Source organism: Mesoplodon densirostris, chromosome 15 (genome assembly GCF_025265405.1).
Source record: "Mesoplodon densirostris isolate mMesDen1 chromosome 15, mMesDen1 primary haplotype, whole genome shotgun sequence".
Lineage (NCBI taxonomy): Eukaryota > Metazoa > Chordata > Mammalia > Artiodactyla > Ziphiidae > Mesoplodon > Mesoplodon densirostris.
Genome location: NC_082675.1, coordinates 23,613,308 through 23,641,264, shown reverse-complemented (window position 1 = coordinate 23,641,264; position 27,957 = coordinate 23,613,308). Strand labels below are relative to the sequence as shown.

The following is a 27,957-nucleotide window of genomic DNA, read 5'->3' as shown; positions in this document are numbered from 1 at the left end:
GGTAAGTGGCTGCCTTCCACCATGTGGCTCAGAGCCTTCAACTCGCGGAGGACCCAGCTGAGACCCCCAAAGCGGAGGAGGCTGCGCACAGCCTCAGGGTGAGTGTGCAGGGCAGTGTGCCCTGCAGTTTCCTGATTCTAGTTGGGGGCGGGGGTTCTTCTGTGGGACGAGCTGCTTCTGCGACAACAACGGAGACTGGAGTGAGAGAGCCAGGTCCCTATCCTACCCCGAGTCAGGGGCTAATTGTAAGGAAAAGGTGTTGGGAAGAGAAGTAGGTATTTGCATGGGAATCAGGCTGTTTTAAAGAAGAGGTACTGTGTTTACAAAACATACGGGCAGATAAGTGACCTCAACTTGTTGCAGGTGCAGGAGGGTCATCCCAAACCAACTGTGCCCTTGGGCAGAGAGGGCCTGGGGGAGGGGGTGCTGACCGCTCCAGGCCATACCCCTCTCTGGGCCAAGGTGTCCTCCTCTGTGAATGGGGACAATGAATGAGCAGCACTGGAGGGTGGAGAGTGGCCTGGACAGGGGCCAGGCGAGGGGTGGGAAGGCAGGTCAGCTCCAGCTTTCTAGAAGGCGGATGGGTGAACTGGGCCCTGACGGGCTCGGCCAGTCCAGGGACGAGTAGGCGGGGCACTCCTAGCAGAGGGCACAGCAAGGAAGGAAGGTGTGTTCTGGGCTCACACATGTTCAGCCCCCTACAGGGTCCAGGTAGTGCTTTCACACCGTCGGCTCCTCCAGGCCTCTGAGTGGTTACCCTGGCTTCTAATTGTCTCCAGGCAGGTCATCCCCAAACTGCTGGGGTCCCTGCCTGTCTGGCCCCCGTGACTTCATTAGCTTGCAGGGTTTGGAGCACATGGAGCCTGGGCTGCGGTCCCCAGGGAGTAGAGGCTGACAACCATGCTAATGTGAATGACAGTGTAGAAGTGGTGGGGCTGCAGGGGAATCCACTGGCCTCCTTCCCAGCAGGGCCAAGATCTGGAAAAGCACATCCCATGTCTGGCCCTGTGACACATGGAAGGGACAGGAAAAACAGCCTGGGATGGAAAGTCTGAGCAGCAGCTGTAGTGTCCTCGACACACAGAAACCCTAAGGAAGCAGCTGGCGGTGGCTGGAGAAGTAGCCGTCAGAGCTGTGGTGTCACAGAGACCAACAGGGTGGCCAGCAACTCCCTGAAGGTGGACTATAAGACACACAGCACAGGGGCTTCCCTGGTGGCGCAGTGGTTGAGAGCCCGCTTGCCGACGCAGGGGACACGGGTTCGTGCCCCGGTCCGGGAAGATCCCACATGCCGCGGAGCGGCTGGGCCCGTGAGCCATGGCCGCTGAGCCTGCGCGTCCGGAGCCTGTGCTCCGCAAGGGGAGAGGCCACAACAGTGAGAAGCCCGCGTACCGCAAAAAAAAAAAAGACACATAGCACAGCACGACACAGGTGAGCTCGCTATGAGGGCCCTGAAGCAAGCTGGCCCCCGACAGCATCCGGTCAAAGGTGATTGTTGTCATTAATGTCATCACCCCCGCCGGAAGTGGATCCTGTGGCTGCTCCTGGTGTATGGGGTGGGTGCCAGCATCCTGAGATGACCAGGTTGGGTCCAGGCTCTCACCTGTCGATGACCAGCTCCAGCAGCACAGCGTGGGACAGCTGCGTGAACTCGGGGTCACCCGGCACGTGGTCGTAGTGCTCTAGCAGGGCCACCATGTCCAGGTCACAGGCCATGCGGTCAGGGAACTTCCAGGAGGGGAAGCGCACGGGCCCGGCACGTGAGAACACGTCCACGATGGCACCCTGAAGGTCGGTGAGGTCTCTGCGCAGGCTGTCCATGCAGGCCTGGCTGCCCAGCAGGTGTGCCATCCTTGTGGCTCCTGGGGTGGACAGAGAGGACCCCATTAGCCAGAGCCATGTGGCTGCTGCTGGAGGAAGCTTCCGAAAACCCCAGAAAACCTGCTGAAATGCAACCTCGACCCTGGGGAGAAGTCGGTTCCCCGGCCCCTTTGGGACCTGCTTGTGGGTGACCTCACCAGCCTCCCTCTCATCCACCCTACCCCACGCCCACACTACTGATTCCCTCGGTCCACAAGTCCCTCTGAGGACCTGTGTGCCCAGGCCCCTGCTAAGTGCTGGGTGGATACAGCTGTGCATGAGGATGTACCTGCTGTCCTTCCCTCCCTGAGCAAAGCACTGGACAGGATACTGACAACGAAAAGACAGTTGTAGCTACAGTATGACAGGGAGCACTGGACCACCCCCTGGCCACTCTCGTCTCCTGCCTGGACTGCAGCAGCAGTTCCAGCTGGGCCACAGGCCTGCCCACTGGAATCTGATCCACTTCTGCTATGGAGACCTGGGCCAAGCCTATCTGACCACATCACACTGTCCAACAACCCCTCAGGACTCACTTTGGCCCTTGGGAGAAAGGCTACCTCCAGGCACACCCCTCCCCTTGTCCTCTCTCGTCACCTCCCCTCCCCTCCACTCCACATACCATCAGCTACAAGCAGCAGCTCCTGTGCAGGCACTCGTTTCTGAATCCATGCCCATCTGTCTCTTCCATCTGAGTCATGCTTCCCCCATCCAATTCCCATCACCTGCCTAACTCCTCTCATCCTTCAGGGTTCCCGGACATCACGTCCTCCAGGAAGCCTTCCCTGAGCACCCTCCAGGCTGGCTTAGATACTCCCTCTGGGCTTCCCCCATCTTGGCCCTGATTGCTCTCTGCAGGAACGGCCTCTGCTCTCTAGGACAGGTCCTCACCACACCTCAGTCACTGTGGTATCACCAGTATGGCAGTCTGGGGCCTGGCCTATTGCAGATGCTCACTGACAAATGAACGACTAGTAATTGAATGGAGAAAAGAAAAAGAATCCACAAAGAAAATTTAAAATACCTTGACTTTGGGAGGAAAACAAGTCCTGCAGTGTAAGAGAGGAACACCTGAAAATTTGTATGGATAGCTATCCTAATCACTCTGGTGACAGGGGGTCCATTATATGTTGATACAGGGGTCCCAGTCCTGCCCCTTTCTGGCTGTGTGGTCATGGGCAAGTCACTGCACCCCTCTGAGCTCCAGCTGTCTCACTTGTAAGATGGGGACACCATCCCCCATCAGGCCAGGTAGTATCTGCAAGTAACGTGCTTGGTCCAGGACTTCCCTGGTGGTGCGGTGGTTAAGAATCCGCCTGCCAATGCAGGGGACACAGGTTGGTTCCCTGGTCTGGGAAAATCCCACATGCCGCGCAGCAACAAAGCCTGTGAGCCACAACTACTGAGCCCTCGTGCCACAACTACTGAAGCCCACGCGCCGCAACAAGAGAAGCCACCGCAATGAGAAGCCCGCACACCACAACAAAGAGTAGCCCCTGCTCACCACAACTAGAGAAAGCCCGCGGGCAGCAATGAAGACCCAACGAAGCAAAAAAAAAAAAAAAAAAAAATTAAAAAGTGTTTGGTCCAGGGCAAGGCACCAGTAAAAGTTCTGCAGCCATAGTAACAATTATTACTGTGATTACTATTACTAGCAGTAACAATAGCAAAGACCATCCTTGTCTGGAGCTGCTATCTACCTTCCATATTTCCTGTTCTCCCCTGCGGCCTGCACAGATTGCTTCCCTTCCATCTTTGCCATGTGTGGGCATCTGAAGACAGTGATTTGGATGAACCATCCCTGGCCCTTGACTCAGAAGGTCTGGCCCCTCCCGTGGCTCTTTGCAGGCCTCTGACAGCAGGTGTCAGAGCCAGCAGCCCTGTGGATGCCGAGCCCTGGTCCCTCCCCACCCTGCAGTGGGGGCCCCTTGTCCTTTGTGGTTTTCTCAGCAGCAGAAAGTTCCTTGCACCAAAGCCCCACCCTGCAGCAGGGGCTGCTCGGGCAGGATTTAGGCCCCCAGGAAGTCCAGGCCTGGCAGGGAAACCTCTCTTCCTCCAACCTGTTTCCATCTCCCAACCTTCCTCATCACAGAAAATGGCACCCTCACTGGAAGCACCTGGGCACTTCCTCGAATCCCTTTCCTTTATCCCCACATCCAGGCACCCAGTGCTGCCAGCTCCACATCCCACCCACACTGAGAACCCACCACCTCTGTCCATCAACACTGCTCCATACCCTCCACCTCCCCCAGACCACTGCCCCAGCCTTACTGAGGGTCGCCCTCTCCCCTCTGCAAAGCACCCCCTTGCACCTCGGCGTCTCACCCCCACAGAATATGCTTCCTCCCCATACTCTGTCTAAATAAGATGCCTCCCTCAGATCCCTGGGCTGGTGAGGTCCCCTGTTACAATTCTCAAAGCAGCCTGTTCTTTTCCCTCCCAGTACACACCACAGTGGCATGGAATCACTGAGTCATTATTTGCAGTTGGGAATCCGTCTCCCTGCGAGCACATAGACCGTTTTTGAGTTCACTGCAGTATGACCTGGCCACCTGGGCTGGGACCCGAGGGCCTGCCTGTGCCCACAGGTGCAGGGAAACCCAGAGGCCCCAGGGTGGTTCCTGAGGGCAAGCCAGCCTCTCCGGCCTCCCAGAGGACTGGGCCATGTCCTCACCTCTGCACAGGTGCCTGTCCGTGGAGCTGGATGTCTGAGTGCCCCCAGCTCTTGGACTTGCCTGCGGGCTTTCGGGCTCAGGGTCAGGGGCTCAGGGTCAGAGACTCAGCCAGGTGCCTGGCTTCCTGTGTCCAGCTCTGCAGCCCCTGGGAGTGGATGTAGGGAGAGTGAGGGAGTGGGCACTCAGGGAGGGCTTCCTGGGGGTGGGGGGCAGGGAGGAGGCTGTCCCAGAAGAAGGGGGTTGTTTCAGGCTGGAGGATGGGGTGAGGGAAAGGGCAGGTGGGGTTGCCAGCCTTGAGCCTGAGCACTGCTGGCTCTGACTACAGGACCTACTGTTGGCCACTTCCCAAATCCACCTCCTTTATTTATTTATTTTTATTTTTTGGCTGCACCACGCGGCACGTGGGATCTTAGTTCCCTGACCAGGGATTGAACTCACGCCCCCTGCATTGGAAGCAGAGTCCTAACCACTAGACTGCCAGGGAAGTCCCCAAATCCACCTCCTTTAAACAGATGAAGAAACTGAGGCTTTGGGAAGTTAGGGGGCTAGCCTAAGATCAGTCAGGGAGCTGGGACTCTTTTTTTTTTTTTTTTTCTTTTTGCGGTATGTGGGCCTCTCACTGTTGTGGCCTCTCCCGCTGCGGAGCACAGGCTCCGGACGCGCAGGCCCAGCGGCCATGGCTCACGGGCCCAGCCGCTCCGCGGCATATGGGATCCTCCCAGACCGGGGCACGAACCCGTATCCCCTGCATCGGCAGGCGGACTCTCAACCACTGCGCCACCAGGGAGGCCCAGGGAGCTGGGACTCTTGAGTCCAACATCTCTGCTCTGTCTTCAGGCCATACTACTTCTAGAGCAGCACTGGACAAAAGAAATATAATGCAAGCCATGTATGGGTTTTAAAATTTTATACTCGCCACATTAAAAAAACTAAAAAGAAAGAGGTAAATGAATTTTAATAACATCTATTACTTAATATACCCAAAATATCTCTTCAATGTTAAATCAATATAAAATATTAAGTCTATTGTTTTGCATTAAGTCTCAAAATCCAATGTCTATTTGACACTTATAGCACATCCCAATTTGGACCAGCCACCATTTTCATATACAGCACCACATGGGCTGGGGGCTACTATATTGGACAGTGCAGGGGTAGGGGGTCAGATCCTGTGTTCATTAAGCAGATGGTGACTGAGTATCTTCTACATGTTGGGCATTGTGTCAGGGATAGGGACAGAGCAGGGCACACAGAGCACTGTCCCCCAGGAAGCACCATCTATGTCTGAGGGTCTCTGCAGGGGGCAAGTCTTGGTGTGTCAGCTCTACAGTTCCACCCACAGGTGGGGTGATGAGTCCCCAAAATACACACACACACACACACACACACACACACACACACACACAGGTCCACTTCCCACATACAAATGTTGCCCCAGTGATGGCCTCTCATAAAATATTGCCACCCATGAGGTGTTATGTCCCCAAAGAATGAGGCAGAAACAAACAGAAAAAACAACTGAGACATTCTGGCTTTCCTTCCTGGAAAGGCAGGAAGGAAATAAATAGAGCAAGCGAGAAATCCCACCCCGGGAGGAAGGGTTTTCAGGTGGCAAAGCACCTGGAACTCAGGAGCTTGCTTGTGCAGACATGAAGAAACAGTGACCTGTTCACCCTCAAATAACTACAGCTGCCATCTGGGGCCATCTGGGGCCAGATGTTAGATTCTGGTTCTGATGAGCAGCAGCAAATGCCAAAGCAGTAAGAATATATGAGAGCAAAACACAACATTGAAAAACATCCGAGGTTACCCTACGTCGTTTCTTCTGAACAGTGGGGATTTGCAGATACAAGCCTGTTTTGAGAAACGTGTGTGTGTGTGTGACGTGAAGGAACATTTGACACAGGCTTTCTCTGTAATTCCTGGGTCCTGAGTAGAACCCTCTCCCTGAAGCTGCCAGCCCCGCACTGTTCCTGAGATCACACAAGTGCTGGCACTAATTGAGCCACCACTACCCTGGTGTGGGAGCAGCAGGTAACTCTGCCTCTCCTCAGGCCCCTCAGCCCAAGGTGGACTTTTAACTCACAGAGAAGTGAAGGAGCCCTTCCTGCACTCCCGTTCAACATTCGAGTCCCTTCCCTCTCTTCTCCCGCTTCTCTCTCGAGACCCCTGGGACCCTACCCCTCAGGTAAAGATTATGCCTCCCTCCTGGCCGGTGCACCCATGGAAACACTTTGGAAACTCTAAAACCATCTAAATGGCAGTGTCAGTCTCTGACTCAGGAGTACTAATTGCCTGGATCCCTGGGGACACTGAAAGACTCCAGTGAAGACAAAGGAGTAAGTAACTGCACTAGTAGAGAATGGCCTGGGTTTGGATTCCCACTCCACCATGTGAACTGAGGATGTGAACCTCTTTGTCCTCACCTGTAAGTAAGTTGCTATACGAAATAAATGATGGAATGCATGTAGTGTTTGGCACACGGTCTGGCTCATGGTACGTGTTCAATAAATCCTAACTACCATTATAATTCAACATTAATAATAACAGTGACATAAACCAGCTATGATGTGTATGTGAGGAAGAGAGACGGGGAGGAGACTTGGGAGGGCATCTTTTCCTATCCCCCCTCCCCCACCCCACCCCCATTTCACAGGTGAAGAAATTGAAGTCCAGGCCAGGGTTCAGGAGTTGGGAGAGAGGGGAAAGGGAGGAGAGGATCTCAGGAGGGGAAGCGAAAAGGGAGGCATTCGAGCTATGCTGCGGAGCGGGGAAGTGGTCCGCAGGGACCAACCTGCGGGCGTTGGGGGGTGGTGCCTAAAGAGGAAGCCTTGATTTGAGTTGGTCTACGGGGTTTCAGGACGGGACTATGGAAGGCAGGGGTGGAACTGGAAAAGGCAGGCCCGCGGGAAAAGGGACCCGTGGGAATTAGGGATTGAGATTTGGTAATGGGGTCTGAAAGAGGTGGGCCTGAAAGCAAGAGGGGGCTGGGGGAATAGGGAGGCGGGGCTTTGGCCAAAATGGGAGGCCAATGGGAGAGAGCGGGGGCCTTGGAAGGCGGGGGTCGGAGGGAGAGAGGAATCTTCTGGTGGAGTAAAGGGGAGGGGGGCCGGGGCCGTGGGGTGCGTGCGAGGGCGTCGGCGGGAGATGTAAAACGTCTCACCAGGCTCCGGCGTCGCAGCCTCAGCCACTGTGTCTGGTCGGCTCATGAAACTGCCCCCAGGTGCGCCTGCCGCTCCTGGGATCCCCGGCAAAACCTATCCCGGTTCCCCGACCGCTGCCACGGCAACGGCGTCTCTCGAGAAGGAGGGGCGGGAATTTACGTCACGGAGAAGGGGCGGTCCCGGAAGTGCGTCAGCCTCGCCCCCCTCGGCGACGACTCGCTCGGCGACGACTCGCTCGGCCGCCGCCATTTTGCGAGCTTGTTGTACTGTTGGTGCGGGGAAGCCGCTTTGACGCCACACAGCTCACCTATACAGAGGCGGACTGGCAGCCCTGAGCGTCGCAGTCATGCCGGCCGGACCCGTGCAGGCGGTGCCCCCGCCGCCGCCCGCGGCCACCGAGCCCAAACAGGTACCACGACCCCCGCACCTCGACCTGGGCCCTCCCCTCGGGCGCGGGCCCTCTTTACTCGTGCAGGAAGAAACGGCGGTTTGGGAGGGCTTGGAGGGACTCCAGGTCCCAGGAGGCAGCGCGCTTCCCGCCTACCTTCTGGTAGCGAAACAAGCCTGTTAGAACAGTAGTTCTCAAAGTGGGGTCCGCGGACCGGCTAGCATCACCTGGGAGTTTATTAGAAATTCTGAGTTTCCACCCTAGACCTTTTAAATCAGAATCTGCATTTTAACAAGCTCTCAAGATGATTCATTGAAGTTTGACAAGTACTGATCCAGCGCATCCACCGGTCTTCTGTGTTAATTGGGCCCACCGGCTCCCAGTCTTTGCCCAGGAGTCCCTAATTTCCCAGCCTGCACGGTGCATCTTTGAACGTTAATTCTCAGCATCTGTCTAGTGCTTACTCTAAGCCAGACACCGTGCCAGGCTCCGACGGAATGAATGAAGCGCAGTTCTTGCTTTATTTAGGGAGCTCACACACTAGTGGGGAGACAGATATAAGTGAATACTCAATAAATGTTTATTGCCTCAGTTACCATAAATGATACAGTTTCAGCCAGCCCTTCAAAAGATCTCAGTCAACTAAGGAGGAAAGACGTTGGTCAGTAATTGCAGTGTGATACAAGTATCAAGTACAAAGGAGACAGGAATTCTAATCAAGATTGCTTTGGTGGGATATAGGGGAGATTAAGGTAGGTGAAGCCCACCGGCGTGAAAGGTAAATTGCGTTTAGAAGAATGAATCAGTAGTTCACTAGATGAGTGATTGGGAAGGGAAATACCATTCTTTATTCATTCAGCAAACATTTACTGAGCACATCCTGTATGCTGACCACCGCAAATACCTATGTATCCCTGGCATTTTCCCAGTATCTTGGGGAAAAATAACCAAGGTAATACCAGATAAGTGCCAAGATACCAAGGTGGGAATCAGATGGTGCCTCTTGTCAAGAGTAAAGAAGGTTAAAGCATAGCGTTGGGAAAGTGGTGGTTAAGAGGTGTATTTCTGGGGATTTGAAGTTTTCCTAGCAGGCTATTGGGAGAAAAGGAAAGGATGTAAGCCGGATAGTGACATATTTGTGTTTCAGAAATTCAGGTAAACAGTGATGGGGAGAATTGCTAGGAGGACAGGTTAGTCATGTTATTCAAAAGATGTTAAGAGCCTGGCCTAGATTGTGGCTGGGGCATGGGACAGAGGGGATGGGCAAGCTCAGATCACAAAAGGGCTGTGGTGCAGGCTCTCCCTCCAAAGTGATGCATTGGAATCTTGGTTCTGCCACTGGGCCAGTTAAGGTCTCCATTCCTCAGTTTGTCCATCTGTAAAATGACAAGACAATAATATAATAGTAAGAGTACTTAACCTCTTAGGGTTCTGTAAGGGTTATAGATTTAATATGCTTAAAGTGCTTAGGAAAGTATATGGAATCTACTCTGTGCTTGATAAATGTTCTTATCATTGAATGTGTAGGCTGAGAAAGGGAGAAGAGACCCACGTTTCTGCCCTGGATGACTGGAGGCATGGTTGGCCGTTCATGAGGAAAGTGGTTAGAGATGAAAGTGCCCAGGACTGCTGGATCTAAAGCTGTGTGGCACATAAGAGTGATGTGGGATGTTGACGGGGGTAGAATGGTTCAGCCTACAGGTGATAGGGGAAGTGGAGGACGTTTTGTAAGTGCCTGACTGAGGACAGTGTGTATAGTGTGAAGAGAACCAAGAACAGAATTTTGGGGACCCCTAACACTATAGGGCAGGAGGTGAAACAGGAACCAGGAGAGAAGCTTGGATGGAATGGTGAGCAAGAAGGAAATACAGGTTTCCCTGGTGGTGCAGTGGTTGAGAGTCTGCCTGCCGATGCAGGGGACACAGGTTCATGCCCCGGTCCGGGAAGATCCCACATGCCGCGGAGCGGCTGGGCCCGTGAGCCACAGCCGCTGGGCCTGTGCGTCCAGAGCCTGTGCTCCGCAAAGGGAGAGGCTCGCGTATCGCAAAAAAAAAAAAAAAAAAAAAAAAAAAGGAAATACAGGTGAGAATGGGACCTGGGAGTTGAGAGTTTTGTGAAGGAGCAGTCACTGGTCAGGTCACACGGCCAGATAACCAATGTAGCTGGCTATAGGCCGTCATTTTTGACTTTGGCATGAGCACTTGAAATGAAGGGGGATCAAATGGGAGGTGAGCAAGTGGGAACGGCAAGGCTGAGAGAACTCAGGCTGTTTAGCTACCAGAGGAAGGTGGGGAGCAGGCAGTAGCAGAAAGGAACATGAGGGCAGGGGGGAAACTTTTTTTCTAAAATGAGAGACTTGACCCTTTGTTTACTAAGGGGAAGAAGCTGGTGAGGAAAGAATATTGGAATTTATGGGGCAGTTAATGTTGAGTATTCCAGTGGAGTTTCACAAAACATTTGAACATTAAGTGATGGTTTAGACTATGGAATGGATGCAGAGGGAAAGGGCATTCAAGGCAGAAGAAGTGGCCGGCAAGGAGTTTCCCATTTCTTTATTCAGCAGACAATTCTTACATATCCTGTATCAGGCACATCCAAGGGTGGGGATACAGAGATGGCCTTCTGGATTCTGGAATGTGGTTTCTCAGAACATGGTTAGACTTCCCCCCTCCATCTGAATCACATGGACACTTGGTAAAAATGCAGATTCCCAGTGTCAGAGATGCTCTAGCTGGAGGGGAGCCAGGGAGGCTGCTCTTTTCATTGGTTCCCTGGGAAAGTCCCATGGAAGCACAGAGCAGTTGAGAGAGCGGCTCTTCTGGAGCAGAGGTTCCTGACTCAAGGGAAGTCTCGATGAATTGGGCGGGAGAGTGTATTCTCAGTAATATCCTAGAGGAGTTTAACGGTGGGCATCTGGCACCAAGCCAGGAACTTTAAGACCTTCCTTTTCCTGTTTTCACAGCCCACAGAAGAGGAAGCATCTTCAAAGGAGGATTCTACCCCTTCCAAGCCAGTGGTGGGGATTATTTACCCTCCTCCAGAGGTCAGGAATATCGTTGACAAGACTGCCAGCTTCGTGGCCAGGTAACATAGCTACTCCTGCTCGTGTGGGTCACGGGTAGATTTGAGCATCAAGAGCTCCTGAATTTGCACAAGGGTAACACTTGGGTTTTTAGAGTGGTATTGTTGGCTTAGGCCTGTCAGCTCATCTAAAACCACAGCATGGTGTGAGGTAGGCAGTGGGCAGGACTGGCATCTCTAACATGGTATGGTGGTGGCAGAGTACAAGGCACACCCAGCTCCAGAGTCACCAAGAACCTGTGCTTCCAAACCGAGCCTAAGGAAATACCTGGAAAGCTGCTTTGTCATGGATAATGTGTGTGTGTATCTGAGCTGCTGGCCTTAGGAAGACAAAAGGGAGTTGATCATTCTTATTGTGCAAGGACTGCATTTCCTTTGACCCATCTGCAAAATGGAATAAAATACCACCTAGAATTGTTGTAAGGCAGGGGTGAGGGGACTGAGTGCAGTTTGGGTACCTCATGTAGCTATTACCTCAGATGGCATGGAAATCCGCTTGATTTCCTCTTGTTCCTCCCCATTACACTTCCTCAAATGGAGTCTTCTTGATGGTCACTTGACTCCAGAGGTCAACCATCCCCTAGTTTAGGACATTTCAAGTATTTCTTTGGCAGCTAGCAGGCCACATCCAGCCTACAGATCTTTTTGTTCATTCTCAACAATATATAATTTTTTAACTTTTGAATTAGTTGTCACTGTTTAAAAATGAGATTGCACAGTAAATCTGGATTTCTGGCTTCTCTTGCTGAATTGGACGGCTCCTTGCATGGAAGCAGTAGCTGGCCTTGAGCAGACTGCTGCCCTCAGTCAGGGCATATGCTCTCCAGGGAGCCACACCTTGACCCTGAGGCATCCCCATCACGATGCATCATTTAACAGATGGGTCCTTCCTTTCTCAACCTCTTTTTTAAATGAAACATAGAAAGAGGTAACTCTGGTTGATGTCTTTCACTCTGTCAGGCTCCATGCGGGTGAACCTTTCACATTTCAGGGGCTTTGACCAACCTGGATATTGGGTTAAAACAGCTCTGTGCTTGATTGAACACTATTAGGCCATGTCAGATTTAGGGCAGCAGGTGTTGTGTTTATAAGTTTAATATTTCATAGCAACGCTTATTCTTCCCTTTGTCCCCTGATTTTTTTTTTTAAATTAATTAATTTACTTTTGGCTGCGTTGGGTCTTCATGGCTGCGTGCAGGCTTTCTCTAGTTGCGGCGAGCAGGGGCTACTCTTTGTTGCGGTGCATGGGCTTCTCATTGCGGTGGCTTGTGGCAGAGCACGGGCTCTAGGCATGTGGGCTTCAGCAGTTGTGGCACATGGGCTCAGTAGTTGTGGCTCGTGGGCTCTAGAGCACAGGCTCAGTATTTGTGGTGCGTGGGCTTAGGTCATCCGCAATATGTGGCATCTTCCCAGACTGGGGCTTGAACTGCAGTGTCCCCTGCATTGGCAGGCAGATTCTTAACCACTGCACCACCAGGGAAGTCCACCTCCTGATATGTTTTCCTATTTAAAACAATAAATAGGAAAAGAGTGTAAGAGGAAGAATCACCTCAGTCTCGCGACCAGAATAGCTTCTACTAGCTGTTTTCACTTTTTCCTGTTTCCTTCTGGCCCTTGGCATCCTTTTTTAGATTCTTGTAATACTAGTAGAGATACTTTCATATCCTGCTTTTTCCATTTGCACTGTGTTGTAAGCATTTTCCTGTGTTGCTCCACGGGCTCCTGGTGCTGCATGGTCCTCTCTGGAAAGGATGCACCATGTTAAGGTGATGGGCCTTCCTTGACTTGGATGACTCCTCTGTATTTTCCTTTGAAGTTGTTTCCAACATTTCAGTTTGGCAAATGAAGCTATGGGGAAGTCTCTGAGCATATTCTTTCCCTTTTAGATTGTTTTCCTAGAAGAAAATTCTGTGTGGCACATTACTGGCTAAAAGAGCATTTTTAAATATTTCTTATTTTGCCAAGTAGCTTTCCAGTAATTTTGTGCCAGCCCCCAAAATAAGAATCTCTCCAAGTTCCCTTAATAATAAATCTATATGTCCACATCTCTAGATCTATTTTTGACTCTGATGATTGCCTTGTAGGCATTTTTGAAATCTGTGGACTTGCTTTTGTTTATGTTGCTGTGAAGGGACAGAGCAGCATCTCACTCTGGGTTAAAAGCAGACATGCAGGACCCTCTGCTTTACTTCTGTTGGGTTCGCGTGTATTGATTGATGGAGCATAGAGTAAAAAATCACCAACCCAGTGTGGTTTTCCAAAAGGAATTTTTTCTCTCTAGGTTTGGTCTTCCCTTCCCTGTATTTTACTGTCAAGAAACTAAGGGAAATTACTCTTAAAAAGTCCCACCAGCTAGGTTGAGTCAGAATCATGTCTTTTTCTGCTGAAATCTATTCCTTGTGTTAGAGAATATAATTCTGAAATTAACATTAAGCTAATTTAAACAACAGAGTAGCTTGGAATGAACATACCTGCGTTCTCGTTGTTTTATATTTCAGATTGTTCCCAGATGTGAGGTTATGACTTAGGAGGCGGTGGTAGAGGAGACAACCAGAGCCCCTTTTTCTAGCAGCCCTTTGTATGGTGGCCTAGTTTAGCCATATTTAAATACACATTTACCCTCATCCTTGTGTGGCTTGCATTATTTAAGGGGGTGGAAGAATGCTGCTTCCTCAAGCATGGGGTTTCAGCTGGACTAATGCATTGTCACATTCAGACCTCATGGTGTTAGTCACGCTGCAGAGTGTGACCAGAACTTGTGGAGGAGCTAGCCAGGGTGCTGATGACCACTGCCATGGTGGCTAAACTGGGGCACAGCGTCACCTGCACCCTGTCTCCTGCCCTGTCTTCAACTGACAGGACCAGGGTATGAAAGTGTAGTGACCCGGCTGCGACCAGCCTCTGGAGCTGTCCCTTGGTGTGTTTGGGGCACCTCTGAGTGCAGGGCTCTGGTCAGAGGAGTGATGGAAACCCCCCAGATCATCTCTCATCTTTATAGGACAGCCCCTTCTAGCCTTCATAGGAGTAACAGTCCCTGGCATTTGCACGCCACTGTATGATTCAAAAAGACTTTGGCATCTCATTAACTAATTCGATTTTCTCAGTATTTCAAAGTAGAGAGAGAAGGTGGTTTTTGCCATATTTTACGCATGGGAGATTGAGTCAAAGAGAAGTTTGGTAACTTGGTGAGTCAGTAGTGAACCCAAAACTTGAATGTGTCCACATCCTGTGTCTTTAAGGTTAGTACACTTCCACGGATGTTGTGGATGTGTGACACCTTGAAATATTACTGTTGGGATTCTTTAAAAAAATCAGGGTTCCCTACACATCACGAGAGAGACATTTTTCATTCTGAGGGTTTAAAGGCATACAAATTGGGGGACTTCCCTGGTGGCGCAGTGGTTAAGAATCTGCCTGCCAATGCAGGGGACACGGGTTCGTGCCCTGGTCTGGGAAGATTCCACATGCTGTGGAGCAACTGAGCCCGTGCGCCACAACTACTGAGCCTGCGCTCTAGAGCCTGCAACCCACAGCTACTGAAGCCTGCTCTCCACAACTACTGAAGCCCGCGCTCCTAGAGCCTGTGCTCCGCAACAAGAGAAGCCACTGCAATGAGAAGCCCGCACGCCACGATGAAGAGTAGCCCCCACTCACCACAACTAGAGAAAGCCCGTGTGTAGCAACGAAGACCCAATGCAACCAAAAATAAAAAATAAATTAATTTAAAAAAATGCATACAAATTGGGGACATAGGGTGTATGTGGGAAACTATTCTAGATACAGAGAGAGATGGGAACCTCTATGCCGTTCTCACCACTCCCCTGTCATCTGAATGCGTCTTATGCAGCAGCACAGATGCGGTCCTTGGAGAACAGTGTTAACTGTATGAGCCTCACCCAGTAGTAAATGAGGCGATTTTAGCCAATATTTGGACAAGGCATTAAATCCCATTAAATTTTCATATTTTTTTTCTTGTTACCCAAAGGACAAAGTCTCAGTTTGGTGCTAGCATATCTTTTAATACCTCCCCAGCACTCAGTCATCCCACTTTTAACTAAGAGAACTGGCCTCAGTCTCAGCAAACTTGAGCTAAACTTTAACCATGTTACTTTGTTTTCATTGTATTGAATTTTATGACTGCCTTTTGTTAGTAAAGCCATAATGATTTTTATCTGAAGTAGTAATACATGCCTTCCCACCCCACCTTGGCTGTGCCACGGCTTGTGGGATTTTAGTTACCCAATCAGGGATTGAACCCGGGCCCTCGGCAGTGAGAGCACGGAGTCCTAACCACTGGACCCCAGGGAATTCCCATGCCTTCTTAGGTACTTTTTTTTGTGTGTGTGGTACGCAGGCCTCTCACTGCTGCGTCCTCTCCCGTTGCGGAGCACAGGCTCCGGACACGCAGGCTCAGCGGCCATGGCTTATGGGCCTAGCTGCTCCGCGGCATGTGGGATCCTCCCGGACCGGGGCACAAACCCATGTCCCCTGCATCGGCAGGCGGACTTTCAACCACTGTGCCACCAGGGAAGCCCAGGTACATTTTTAAAAGTAAATAAATTTTATTAAAAGAAAAAAGCAGTAGTCCAGATGGTTTTGGAAATGGCAAGACTGGCAGAGGAGCTGCAGCAATGATGGAGGTCTGGAGACCCTGTGGTAGAGGAGGCCTGCGCAGGCCAAAGGAGGCAGGGGCACTGGCCACTGATGCCAGGAGTCTCGAAGAGGACCTCTGCTGTGTTGGGACGGGCTAGTTTGAGTCATGGGTGGTGGCAAGAATGGGGCTTGCATGGGCAGTGTTCTGGTCTGAGCAGCTGCAAGGGTTGTGGTATTAATGCTTCTCTTTTTTCCTTTTTCTAGAAACGGACCTGAATTTGAAGCTAGGATACGACAGAACGAGATCAACAACCCCAAGTTCAACTTCCTGAACCCCAATGACCCTTACCATGCCTACTACCGCCACAAGGTCAGCGAGTTCAAGGAGGGGAAAGCCCAGGAGCCCTCGGCTGCCATCCCCAAGGTCATGCAGCAGCAACAGCAAGCCACCCAGCAGCAGCTGCCCCAGAAGGTTGGAGCCAGCCCCTCCCTTCCCTTCCCCAGGGCTCAGGGAGGGGAAGATAATGAACTCTGCTGTCCAGACCTCACAACCACCCAGGGAGAAACTTGAAGTCTTTATCCCCATCTTACAGAGGCAGATGGAGAGGCTCACACAGCAAAGTGTTGCTGACAGTTGGCATTTGCTGAATGCTGCCCTTCACGCTCTGTGCTCAGTGCTTTGGGAGCCTTGTCTCATTGGTGCCTCACAGGGGCTGCATGAGGAGGCCAGTAAAGTGACCATTCTTCAGATGAGGAATCTGAGGCTTAGGGAAGCACAATTTACCCAAGGCCGCACAGTCAGGACCCTAAAGTCCATGCTCTCAGTTCCTACTCTTTTCCTTGACCGTGGCATGAGGGCAGTGCTGCAGTGTGGCTTGTGGACCCCTTCTTGTGCATCCCTCTCTACTGTCTCACCTTCCCAGGGCCCCTCTTTCTGGCCTGCCCTAATACCCCCTTAGCACTAGGGACGATTAGGGCTGTCAGTGAGGACAAGAAGGGCCCACACGTTTTGCCTCCTGTGTAGACTTGGACTGGTCCTTTCTCTTTGCTTCACTCCTGAGCCATGGTGGCAAAGGCTGCCCCTTGTTTTACAGTGGGAGGTAAAGGTTGGAATAGGTTCTGAGACCTTGTGTTGCAATTTACTACTCCTAGGGCCTCAGGCGACCTCAGTTTCCTCATCTATAAAAAGAATTCACAGTACTTGTTCTGTCCACCTTGTGGTTCGTGTAGTGGCCAGATGAGGTAACAAACGTGGAAGTCTTCTGTCCAGTGGGGTCCTCTGCACACATGTAGGGCTTACTACATCCTCTGTCTCCCTTGGGTGGGGTTTCATAAGCTGTGTTCCTGTTAGATCTTCTGCCACCCAGTTTTGGTCCTCAGTTTCAGGGCAGCAGCAGAGATACAGAGGGACTCGGTTCTCATTCAGAAAGCCATTTAGGGAGTCGAGGCTACAGTTGGCCAAGAAATCGGTGCCCTTGTGAGTTAGGCTTCTCTCACACCACATGCCAGTGGTGTGTGCGTGATCAGCAGAAGTGTAGAGGTCTGTGCTGTCTGCTGGGGGTGCGTCCCCGCCCCCTCTCTGGAGTCCCTCCACCCCTGTGCCTCTTGCCTCACATTCCCTTTGCATCCTAGGTTCAAGCCCAAGTGATCCAAGAGACCATCGTGCCCAAAGAGCCCCCTCCCGAGTTCGAGTTCATTGCAGACCCCCCCTCGATCTCAGCCTTCGACCTGGACGTGGTGAAGCTGACAGCTCAGTTTGTGGCCAGGAACGGGCGCCAGTTTCTGACCCAGCTGATGCAGAAAGAGCAGCGCAACTACCAGTTTGACTTCCTTCGCCCACAACACAGCCTTTTCAACTACTTCACGAAGCTGGTGGAACAGTATACCAAGGTGCCTGGGCAGGGCGGGGGCCGGGGTGCTGGACCCAGGGAAGGAAGGCATCTTACCATCAGCACTCTATCCACTCACTGTCTGCAAGGACCCCACCCCTGTGTGGGGCCCCCAAGCAGATGTTAAAAATCCCAGTTCAGTATAAAATCTTGATTTCTATTCAGTTTTCCTAGTAAATGCAACGTAGACTGCTGTTTCTAAAGAGAAAGGAAACGTGTGATTGGTAACTCATTAGGTGAGTGCCTGCTGCGTGATAAGGCCAAGTGGTGCTAGTTGCTTTTATGTACATTTAAATTTTCGGTTGCCTCAGTAGGGCTTGAGAAGAAGCAAGCTCTTAATAGTTGCCTCCTATTATTACCTAATTTTATCCTCATAAGAATCCATAAGGTAAGTGTTTTCCTTCCTATTTCATAAAGCTCAGAGAGGTGAAGTACTTACTTGTGGTCTCTCAGCTAGTAAGTAGCTGCACTGAGATTTAACCAACATTTGACTCTGAAACCTCTGTTGTTTTCCACCCTAAAAAGTACCTTGAATTAGAAGTATCATTTAAATGGGCATTGGGAAGCAATTTAAAATAAATAAGTGTAACCAGTATTGAGTACTTATATTATGTAGTATCTTCTCATTTAATCCCTAATAACTTATAAGGTAGCCACTGTTATTATATTTATTTTACAGAAGAGGAAACTGAGGTACAGAGAAGTTAACTTGACCAGGGTTGCACAGCTAGGGAGTTGCAGAGCAGGGACTTGAGTGCTGACATTTTTATTCCAGACCCTAGGATCTTAATTATCATGCTGTGTTGTTGCAATCAAGAATGCAGACAAGTCAATACTGGTATTTAAAATAATCAGATAGCTAATTTATTAAAACGTACACTGGTATAGATATGCCCGTGGAACATTTTTCTTGTTACACACATAATGGAGGTTGTCTTTCCTTTTTAGTGGCATAGTTTGCACATCTGTTTTTGATATCTAAAAACAATATGTTAAATATCTGACTTGAAAGGTTATGTAATGATTTTCTCTAACTTCATTCACTTTATGTATATAACTAGAAAGAATGACAAAAATGTTTGTGTTTAGGAAGTCCAGAAGCTAGGAGAGTAGCTGAAATAGCAATCATTCAAGTCATAAGACCCAAGGGTTATTGTAACTACACAGTATCAATTTTAAGTGAGCCCTGGGTTAATTTCTCTCAGTGGACTGCTTCCAGAGTTAAAGGTCCGCAGATTCCTTTTTATTCTGTTAACTTTCCTATTCCTTCTCCCTCAGAATTTGGGTATTGACATTCATTACTCTAATCTCAGGGCACCGGTGTGTCTCCAGGCCTGGGAACTCTAGGAGCAGATCAATTCCTGAGGAAGAAGGACAGAGAGGATGGAGTGGGGCTGAGCTGCTTTTCCAATGAGAGTGGATATGCTTGGGGCAGTTGGAAAGACTGTTTTAAGCAAAGCCAGCATTCGTTCTCTCAGCAAATATGCTTTGAGTGTCAGACACTGTTCTAGGTGCTGGATATGTAGCAGTGAGCCAAAGACAGAGAAATCCCTGTCTTTGTGGAGACTGGTCTAGTGAAGGGGCAATAAGCAAGTGCAACATCAGTGTATGTCGGATGGTGATAAATACTATGGAGAAAATGCTAAACAGAAAGCAGGGGATAGAAGTCTAGGGAGGTGGAGCCTGTGGGCTGTAGTCTTCAATAAAGTCATCAGGTGGCCTGTTGGCATGTGCAGAAGGGTAAAGGGCAGATCCGCCTCCTGAGAGCAGTCATCACATGCTGACTGTATGCTCAGTGATCTGGTGGTGGTTTTGCATATACTTTCCTGCTACCCTTGGCAACCTTTTAAGTTGATGATGCCAACTCTAAGTGGCAGTGTCACCATTTTGTAGAAGAAAACCAAATTACAGAGGTTGAGTAACTTGCCCAAAGTTGCACAGCCAAGTGAAGCTGAGATTGGATCCCAGAATCCCATACTTTCCTTTCTCCTGTGCCTTTCCACAGGCCCAGGAAGGCCACTTCTTTGTCCCGTGTTGTGCTGCACTGACAGTTGCTTTAAATCTTCTGTGTTTCAGATCTTGATTCCACCCAAAGGCTTATTTACCAAGCTCAAGAAAGAGGCAGAGAACCCCCGGGAAGTTTTGGACCAGGTAAACTAAATTTCTTATAACCAGTTACTGACGGCACTAACGTTACATTGTGTGGGTTCTGTTTTGTGTTTGGAAGTAGTCTCCGAACCAGTACCTTGTTATGCTCCAGGCACAGTCGTGGTGGGAGGAAAGGCCTTGAGGCTGCAAAGACCAAGAAACCTGGATTCTCTGCTCCCCAGCTTTCTGCTCTGCTGTCTGCTTCAGTCTCTTCTTTTCTTCTGTTGCTAGAAACCAGCTTTTGAACAGGTTCTCTGGTGACAACTGCCTTTTGAATCCCCAGGTTTTCAGAGTCGAAGAGAGAGGGCATATTGGTGCTGGCTGTTCTGGGTGGCTGCTTGAGGCTTCTGCTTTGCAGGCTTTCAGACCGCTGCTGCTTTTCTGGGCACTTGGTTGTCACGCAAACTTCTGGGAGGGAGTTTGCTAGCCACTCGCCAACTCAAGCAGAAAACTTTGATGTTATAACAAACAGCTGCCCAGACAGAAGGTCTCTGTCATATTTCATATTTTCATCCTGTCCAAACTCTAGGCCTGGCTGAAACCAGATACAAATACCATAGTCTGCCCCAGGAAGTTCCCCTTTATGGGCAGATCAGCTTCCTGTTCTGAAGGAGACGTTGGCTTTGGTGAAGGCCTTGGAGATGATAGCCTCCTCAGGAGCAGACCCTGATTCAGCTCAGCACCACGCTGTTTCCCATCCCTTCAGGTATGTTACCGAGTGGAGTGGGCCAAGTTTCAGGAGCGTGAGAGGAAGAAGGAAGAGGAGGAGAAGGAAAAGGAACGGGTGGCCTATGCTCAGATTGACTGGCATGATTTTGTGGTGGTGGAAACAGTGGACTTCCAACCCAATGAGCAAGGTAGGTCTATGAGGAAGGTAGGTCTGTGACTCCAGTTAGGGGAGCCAGGAGCTTGGAGCCATCCTGGGAGATCTCTTCCAGCTGTCCCCAAGGAGCAGCAGAATCCTTCAGAGAGTTCTATGGGTATCTGTTTCTTCTCTGCTTCTGGAAGACTTCACTTCTACCACATTGCCCCAGTTAAACCCAATTGAACAAATATTATCGTGCCTGACAATAATGGCCCAACGGGTGGGCCTCTGGAGATAGGAGAGAAATCAGACAGTCCCAGCCCTCAGAGAGCTAACAGTGTAGAGAGGGCAGATAGATGGCCTTTGATAAGGAGCGTCTGTGGAACCCTGCCTTTGACTCTGGCTCACCCTTTGCCAGGGAACTTCCCTCCCCCCACCACCCCAGAGGAGCTGGGGGCCCGAATCCTCATTCAGGAGCGCTACGAGAAGTTTGGGGAGAGTGAGGAGGTCGAGATGGAGGTCGAGTCTGATGAGGAGGACGAGAAACAGGAGAAGGCGGAGGAGCCTCCGTCCCAGCTGGACCAGGACACCCAAGTGCAAGACATGGATGAGGTATGCTCCTGGAGCCCAAGGAGATGGGGGTGCTCTCCTCCAGAGAAGTCCAGCTCCCTTGTGAATCTTGAAAGGAAGTGTGGGTTCCTGAACAAGGAGTCCTGGCTGAGTAGCTGCCCAAGCTCAGGCAGCACAGAGCCTCTTTCCACCTCAGGCAACAAAGATTCATTCATAGGCAAGGATCTGAAAGCTGTGGTGGCCCTGTTCTGTGACCTTCCTCCTTTGCCCAGGGGCCCTGCTCACTACCGACCCCAGGCTGGCTCTCAGTTAGGGAAACCTCTATACCATGTACTTTGACGCTTTTGCGCTGAGGCCCAAATGATCAGCAGTTTCCAGAGCTTTTCTTTTTTTCTGGGTGGGGGCGCACACCATGTGGCTCGCGGGATCCTAGTTCCCCGACCAGGGTTCGAACCCATGACCCCTGCAGTGGAAGCATGGAGTCCTAACCACTGGACCGCCAGGGAAGTCCTCCAGAGCTTTGCTAAGTGGCTTTCGGCCTCCTCTACCCCCATCGAGGCAGGCCCTCCAAGCAGGCATAGAGTCTCCAGAGCCAAACTGCTTTCTTTCCCTCGGAAAGAATTTGTGTGCAGCCTGAGAATAAAGATGTATGTGTCTGGGAATTGACTTTTTCTCTCCCTCCCAGCATTGCTTCTTGAGCAGCTACCATTGAACGCTGACTTGTTCCCCGCACCCCTCTCCAGCACGTTAAGTGCCCTTGGCCTCCTGTGACTGCCTGGTGCCAGCTGCTGGAAATGCCTGGGCAGAGTGTTAGCACCACGGCCCCCAGCACTCCCATTCATGCTGTGAGGAAGTAGCTTGGCCAGCTGCCGGCTGGCCTCGGCTGCCCTGGGAGGCTTAGCACGTGGATGCTGACTGGCAGGGGCCTAGGCTCTTTGCCACCCTGAGAGCCAGCAGGGCTCAGCTGCAGGGAGGTGGCTTCTCAGCCCTATTCTGAGTCCTGCCATTACTTTGCTTTTCAGGGTTCAGATGATGAAGAAGAAGGGCAGAAAGTGCCCCCACCTCCAGAGACACCCATGCCACCGCCTCTGCCCCCAACTCCAGACCAGGTTATTGTCCGGAAGGACTATGACCCAAAAGGTTGGTTCTGCTCTTCTGCCCTCAGACCTGTCCATTTTTAGGAGGGCTCGAGGTGGCTTGTCATAAAGGCATTGATAGCTTCTCTGTCATAGGCCTCACGATGGGGAATGGGACTTCGTCATCTCTGGTGCTCTGGTGCAATGCATAGTGCCAGGTACAGCGTGGCACTGAATGGATGGTGCACGAATGAAATAGCACCCTCTTAACCTGGGCTGCCACCCAGTTTTCTCACTCAAGAATCTCTTGCTTTTTAGCTTCCAAGCCCCTGCCTCCAGCCCCTGCTCCAGATGAATATCTCGTGTCCCCCATCACTGGGGAGAAGATCCCTGCCAGCAAAATGCAGGAACACATGCGCATTGGGCTTCTTGACCCCCGTTGGCTGGAGCAGCGAGATCGCTCCATTCGTGAGAAGCAGAGTGATGATGAGGTGTATGCACCAGGTGAGGTTGGGGGGCATCCCCCACTCTGTCCACACCCCTTCTTTGACTCAGCCCCATCTCACTTTGGCCCATGGGGAATCTCTGATCAACTTTATGCTTTAATCAAACATAGAAGGTAACAATTGAGGTCAATAAAAGCTTTTGAGCATAGGTGCAGCCTATGACACTACAAAATAACTTCCCATTTTCTAGAAGGACTCTTCATAGGGATTCTTCCAAAGGCAGGCACCTGATGTGGATAGCATGTGTCCATTGACATCCTAGTGCAAGATCTGACTATAGCTGGGAGAGGTGCTCACACTCAGGGCTGTCTTAGAATGAAGGCTCTGGTGGTTGGAGTACACTGAGCACCTTGAAATGAGACACGGTGCCTTGATTCTTTGTGAGAAGCAGCATGATAGGGAGGGAGGAAACTGTCCCGGAGGCAGGAGACCAGGCTTTTGGTCCTGACTCTGCTACTTGCCACGCCACTCATGTGACCCTGTCTTCTCAGTTGCCTTTTGTAAGTCAAGGGGTTGGACAAGCCCTGGTTTACAGGCTTAGTGCTCATTGGGCAGCCTTCCCTAGGCTCAGAGGACAGGCATGCTGCATTGGAACCCACAGATAGCCTTGTCCCATGAGAACAGCCTCCACCCTGCACCAGTAGAGCTGCTGTGTTGTCAGAAGGGCATCTGGTTTAGTTTCCCTTTCTTTCCCCTGCCTCCGTTCTGTGACTATATCCAGGTCTGGATATTGAGAGCAGCTTGAAACAGCTGGCTGAGCGGCGTACCGACATCTTTGGTGTAGAGGAAACGGCCATTGGTAAGAAGATTGGCGAGGAGGAGATCCAGAAGCCAGAGGAAAAGGTGCATCAGATGACTCTTAGTGCCTTCCCCGCCGTCAGACTCACACTTGGGCTCAGTTCCAGGAGCCCTGACAAGCTGTGGCTTTGCTTTCCCATGCAGGTGACCTGGGATGGCCATTCCGGCAGCATGGCCCGGACCCAGCAGGCTGCCCAGGCCAATATCACCCTGCAGGAGCAGATCGAGGCCATCCACAAGGCTAAGGGCTTGGTGCCAGAAGATGATACCAAAGAGAAGATTGGCCCCAGCAAGCCCAATGAAATCCCCCAGCAGCCACCACCTCCGTCTTCAGCCACCAACATCCCCAGCTCAGCCCCACCCATTACCTCGGTGCCCCGGCCACCCACGGTTAGCCAGCAGCCACCCTCTGACTGGTCTTTCAGAGCTGGGTTCTTGGGGTTAGACATTGCAGGCTGAGAAGGGCAGCTATCTCACAGCGGGCCCAAGCACTGAGTGGGTCAGGTTGAGAAAAAGAAACGCTGAGTGGGTCAAGTCGAGAGAAAAAGAACACTTTAGTTAGAAGTGGGAACCTCCAGCCCGATCGTCTATCTGTATAGGAGGCTTGGAACAGGGAGGGAGGCGAGTGGCAAATGTGAGAAGCAGGCTTGGGTCAGGGACGGGCTGGAGGGCTTAATGGGTCTTGGAGGACTGCTGGCCTGACTCCAGGGGGCTAAATGGAGGTCAGTGTCTTCAGTGGCTCTCTCAGTGTTTGCCAAGAGCAGCTGGTTGAGTCCCAAGTGGAAAGAGTGTTGCCCTGGGCCTCTCTCAGCGTAGTTCCTGTCAGGGCCCAGTGTGAGGCTGCACTCTCAGCCCCAGGGGGCTGAGTCGAAGCTATCCAGCCCCATCCTCAAAGCTGCAGGTGGCCAGTTGCCAGCTGTGTGTGCCCTTAGAGTGCAGCCTTGGCTTCCTATGACCTGTGGGTCTTCACCCCCACAGATGCCACCTCCCGTCCGTACCACAGTTGTGTCTGCAGTACCCGTCATGCCCCGGCCCCCGATGGCATCAGTGGTCCGACTACCCCCCGGTTCGGTGATCGCCCCCATGCCACCGATCATCCACGCGCCCAGGATCAACGTGGTGCCCATGCCTCCCTCGGCCCCTCCTATCATGGCACCCCGCCCACCACCCATGATTGTGCCGACAGGTCAGTGGGTCAGGACTACAGGCCAAGCCCTGAGCAGAGCAGTGGCTGATGGTAGTGCCAGCTGTTCCAGCTGGTGGTCCAGCCCAAAGGAGAGCCTTGAGTTCACCATGTGAGAGATCCCTGAGCTGGGAGCCAGGGACTTATGGCTCCTGGGGGAGATAGGCTGATACGGCAGAGCTGGGGTCTGTGCACCCAGAGGGGTCAGCCTGGACAGGCACAGAGGCCTGATGATGCTTGCTGTTGGCTGCCACCTGTTCCATCCATCGGTCCTGCCCCTCCTTCAGTTTCCTGCTACCCAATCTGGGCAGTCTCCCAGGTGCCCCTGCCAGGGAGCTTACTGGCTGCCAGGCTCCTTACTGGCTGCCAGGCTCAGCAAGGAGTGGTCCTTCACACCTCTGACTGGGAGAAATGGGAAACCTTTGCAATCCCCTTTTCACTCTCACCAGCCCTGAGTCCTGGGCCCTTCCTCCCACTCACGTGGCTGCTTATTCCTGTCCTTGCAGCTTTCGTGCCCGCACCACCTGTGGCACCTGTCCCAGCTCCAGCCCCTATGCCGCCTGTCCACCCCCCACCTCCCATGGAAGATGAGCCTGCCTCCAAGAAACTGAAGACCGAGGACAGCCTCATGCCAGAAGAGGAGTTTCTACGCAGAAACAAGGTATGCATCTCAGAGTGCTGCCCACAGCCTGGAGTGTCTAGATGGGGCGGGGCGGTTGTCCAGTCCTGCCCCAGTCACACGCGCTCTGGCCCACCCTATTCTTCCATGGTTTTGGCTCCTGGGACCTGGGTCAGCCATTGGAGGCCCGTGAAACTTCTGAGCACACACTAGATGGGGGGTCAGCAGCCAGAGGAGCAGACAGCTGTCAGTAGTCCCCCTGGTGTGAGCTGTCGCAGAGGCCAGCAGGGAGACCCAGCTGCACGGGCAGTAGGACTCAGGTGTGAAAGGGGTTCTGGACACTGGAGGAATCCTGGGTGCGATTTTTAACTTCTTTGTGGCCTTTGCCTCCAGGTCCAGCCCTTAGGAGGTGGTGTGTTGTGGGGATCCTGTGCGGGTACTAGAAATAAGAGCTGGGAACCTTGGCACTGCTGGTGCCTGGGGAAGCTCCAGTGAGGAGGCAGAAACATTCCCAGCACACACACACACATACACCCCGCCCAGTGCATTTGACCAAATCTTTTCTTTTTTCCTTTTTGATGGTAGTTTCCATTTCTTGAGTACCTACTCAAGTGCTGGGGCAGAGCCACACATTTTACAGGTAGTTGGTCTATTGAATGCTCACATCACCATCCAGCAGTTGTGATCAACCGCTTTACAGACATGGCGTTGAGGCTTAGAGAGACCTAGTTAACAGGGAAGCTGAGTTGGGAACCCAGGTCTTCTGACCTCGCAACTCATATTCTTTCCTCCTGTGGTACTTCCTGAGGCTTTCAGAACACTTTCATGTCTCTTCTTCAGTTCCAGCCTTACCTGTAGGCAGGGATTGTTCTAAAGAAGGGAAACCAATTCTTGAAAAGGGGGAGTGATTTGTTCTATGTTACAAGTGGTGTCAGTAGTGAAACAGGCCAGAGTCCAGGAGCCCTGTTGGACAGGTGACATTGTCTCGACTGGCCCAGGAATAGGAGAGCGTAGTTCCTGATTGACTCAGGCCTCCCCAGGCATAATGGCCACCTCCTGTTTTGCAGGGTCCAGTGTCCATCAAAGTCCAGGTGCCCAACATGCAGGATAAGACGGAATGGAAGCTGAACGGACAGGTGCTGGTCTTCACCCTCCCACTCACAGACCAGGTATGAGTTGCTGTCCCCAACTGGTATCAGGTACAGGGGAACCAAAGAGGGGGAAGCTTCCTGCAGCTGACCTTAGCAAGAGGTGACTGACCTCTCCTCGGTCCCATAGGTCTCTGTCATCAAGGTGAAGATTCACGAAGCCACGGGAATGCCAGCAGGGAAACAGAAGCTGCAGTATGAGGTGAGTTGGGTGTCTGTAGTCCTTGCCCCCTCTGTTGTCCGAGAAGCTAATAAATCCCCTGTGGAATCAGAGGAGTGGGGAGACACCTGGGTGTGGTCATTTGAGTCCATCCTGGAAGTGATGATGCCGGTGGGGGGTGCTGGGGCAGGTTAGTCTGACAGGGTGAGACTCTGGCGGGGTCACAGCACAGTCTTGTATGGGGTTTGAATGCCTCAGTGACATCTGGGGACCAGACTTCGGAGTGCTCTGGTAGGTTTCTGTCCCAGTGGTAGAGCCATCCAAGTCAATGTGGTCTCCGGTAGCCTGGCTTTGTCCTGGGACACAAAGGTGATAGTCCAGCTCACCTTGGTGCCTGCCAGGTCACAGAGGACTGCTGTGTTCTCCCTTTTTGGACTTTGACAAATCCCCATTCTGGGCCTCAGTTTCCTCCTCTGTAAAGTGAGGCTGTTGAACTAGTTGATCTCTAAAGGTCTTATGATTTGAGAGTCAAAATTCCATGGGGTTGGTCAGGGCCAGATTTTTGGGGTGTTGACAGCATGGCTTGGAAGGAAGGAAAAGCAAAGCATTCTGGGAGGAACCAGAGACCTTCATTCCTGCCCTGTGCCGCTCCCTTTCCCACCCCACCTTCCTTCAAGCCCTTGTATTTGCTAAGTTCAGAGTGTTGGGACTTGTGAGGCTGCTCTCTGAGTTCAAGGCCAGATTGCCCTGGGCTGAGGCACTACATCTGTTTTCTAGGGCATTTTCATCAAGGATTCCAACTCGCTGGCTTACTACAACATGGCTAATGGTGCCATCATCCACCTGGCGCTCAAAGAGAGAGGCGGGAGGAAGAAGTAGAAAAGAGAAAGAAACCTGCTGTCAGGTCCCAACTACTGCCGTTTTGCCTCTCCTGTCCCCTACCCCTGTCCCAGACTCAGGAGACCCTGCCTTGTGCATTTGTTTCCCTCTTACTAAGTTTGGAGATCCAAATTGTCCTGCAGAGTTTCCTTCCCCCGACTCCCTCCCAACATTGATCAGAGAGGGCTTTCTCAGGCATTCTCCTCCCCAGTGGCCCCTGGAATCCCTTTGTGTTTGGGTCTTGATTTGAGGGGTCATTTCTTCAGGTAGCCCATTAGGGAATGTGAAACCAGGGATGTCCTATAGGATGTTATCATAGTGCCAAGTGACACTTGGCTGGTAGAATATGGTTGTTATCATTAATCATTTTGTATCTTGCCATGGGCTAATAAACCTCTCCGACCCTTCTCGTGAA

General features: G+C 51.6%; 2 protein-coding genes across 4 annotated transcripts in view; one reads left to right on the top strand and one right to left on the bottom strand.

Annotated features, from left to right (window-relative positions):
• Window positions 1-8,156, bottom strand: part of CCDC157 (coiled-coil domain containing 157) — a 15,089-nt gene extending 6,933 nt beyond the window's left edge. For all 3 annotated transcript variants that reach the window (XM_060118390.1, XM_060118391.1, XM_060118392.1), the window contains exons 1-2: window positions 7,699-8,156; window positions 1,604-1,862 (exon numbers count right to left, since the gene is read on the bottom strand). In XM_060118390.1, coding sequence (XP_059974373.1) covers window positions 1,604-1,862; window positions 7,699-7,744 — 305 coding nt within the window. In that variant the 5' untranslated portion in view covers window positions 7,745-8,156. The remainder of the gene's footprint in view (window positions 1-1,603; window positions 1,863-7,698) is intronic.
• Window positions 7,906-27,957, top strand: SF3A1 (splicing factor 3a subunit 1). The gene is made up of 16 exons (XM_060118389.1): window positions 7,906-8,108; window positions 11,050-11,171; window positions 16,026-16,233; window positions 17,394-17,651; window positions 19,727-19,801; window positions 20,505-20,655; window positions 21,022-21,215; window positions 22,196-22,313; window positions 22,568-22,753; window positions 23,477-23,598; window positions 23,698-23,943; window positions 24,532-24,739; window positions 25,243-25,397; window positions 26,423-26,524; window positions 26,634-26,705; window positions 27,441-27,957. The coding sequence occupies exons 1-16, from the start codon at window positions 8,046-8,048 to the stop codon at window positions 27,540-27,542; spliced, it is 2,382 nt and encodes a 793-aa protein (XP_059974372.1). The 5' UTR covers window positions 7,906-8,045; the 3' UTR covers window positions 27,543-27,957.

Bases quoted from the DNA above. Each gene is read 5' to 3' on its own strand.
- SF3A1 (XM_060118389.1), top strand. From the start codon at position 8,046: ATGCCGGCCGGACCCGTGCAGGCGGTGCCCCCGCCGCCGCCCGCGGCC. The intron at 8,109-11,049 runs GTACCACGACCC...CTGTTTTCACAG, and splicing joins CGGCCACCGAGCCCAAACAG to CCCACAGAAGAGGAAGCATC. The intron at 16,234-17,393 runs GTTGGAGCCAGC...TTTGCATCCTAG, and splicing joins AGCAGCAGCTGCCCCAGAAG to GTTCAAGCCCAAGTGATCCA.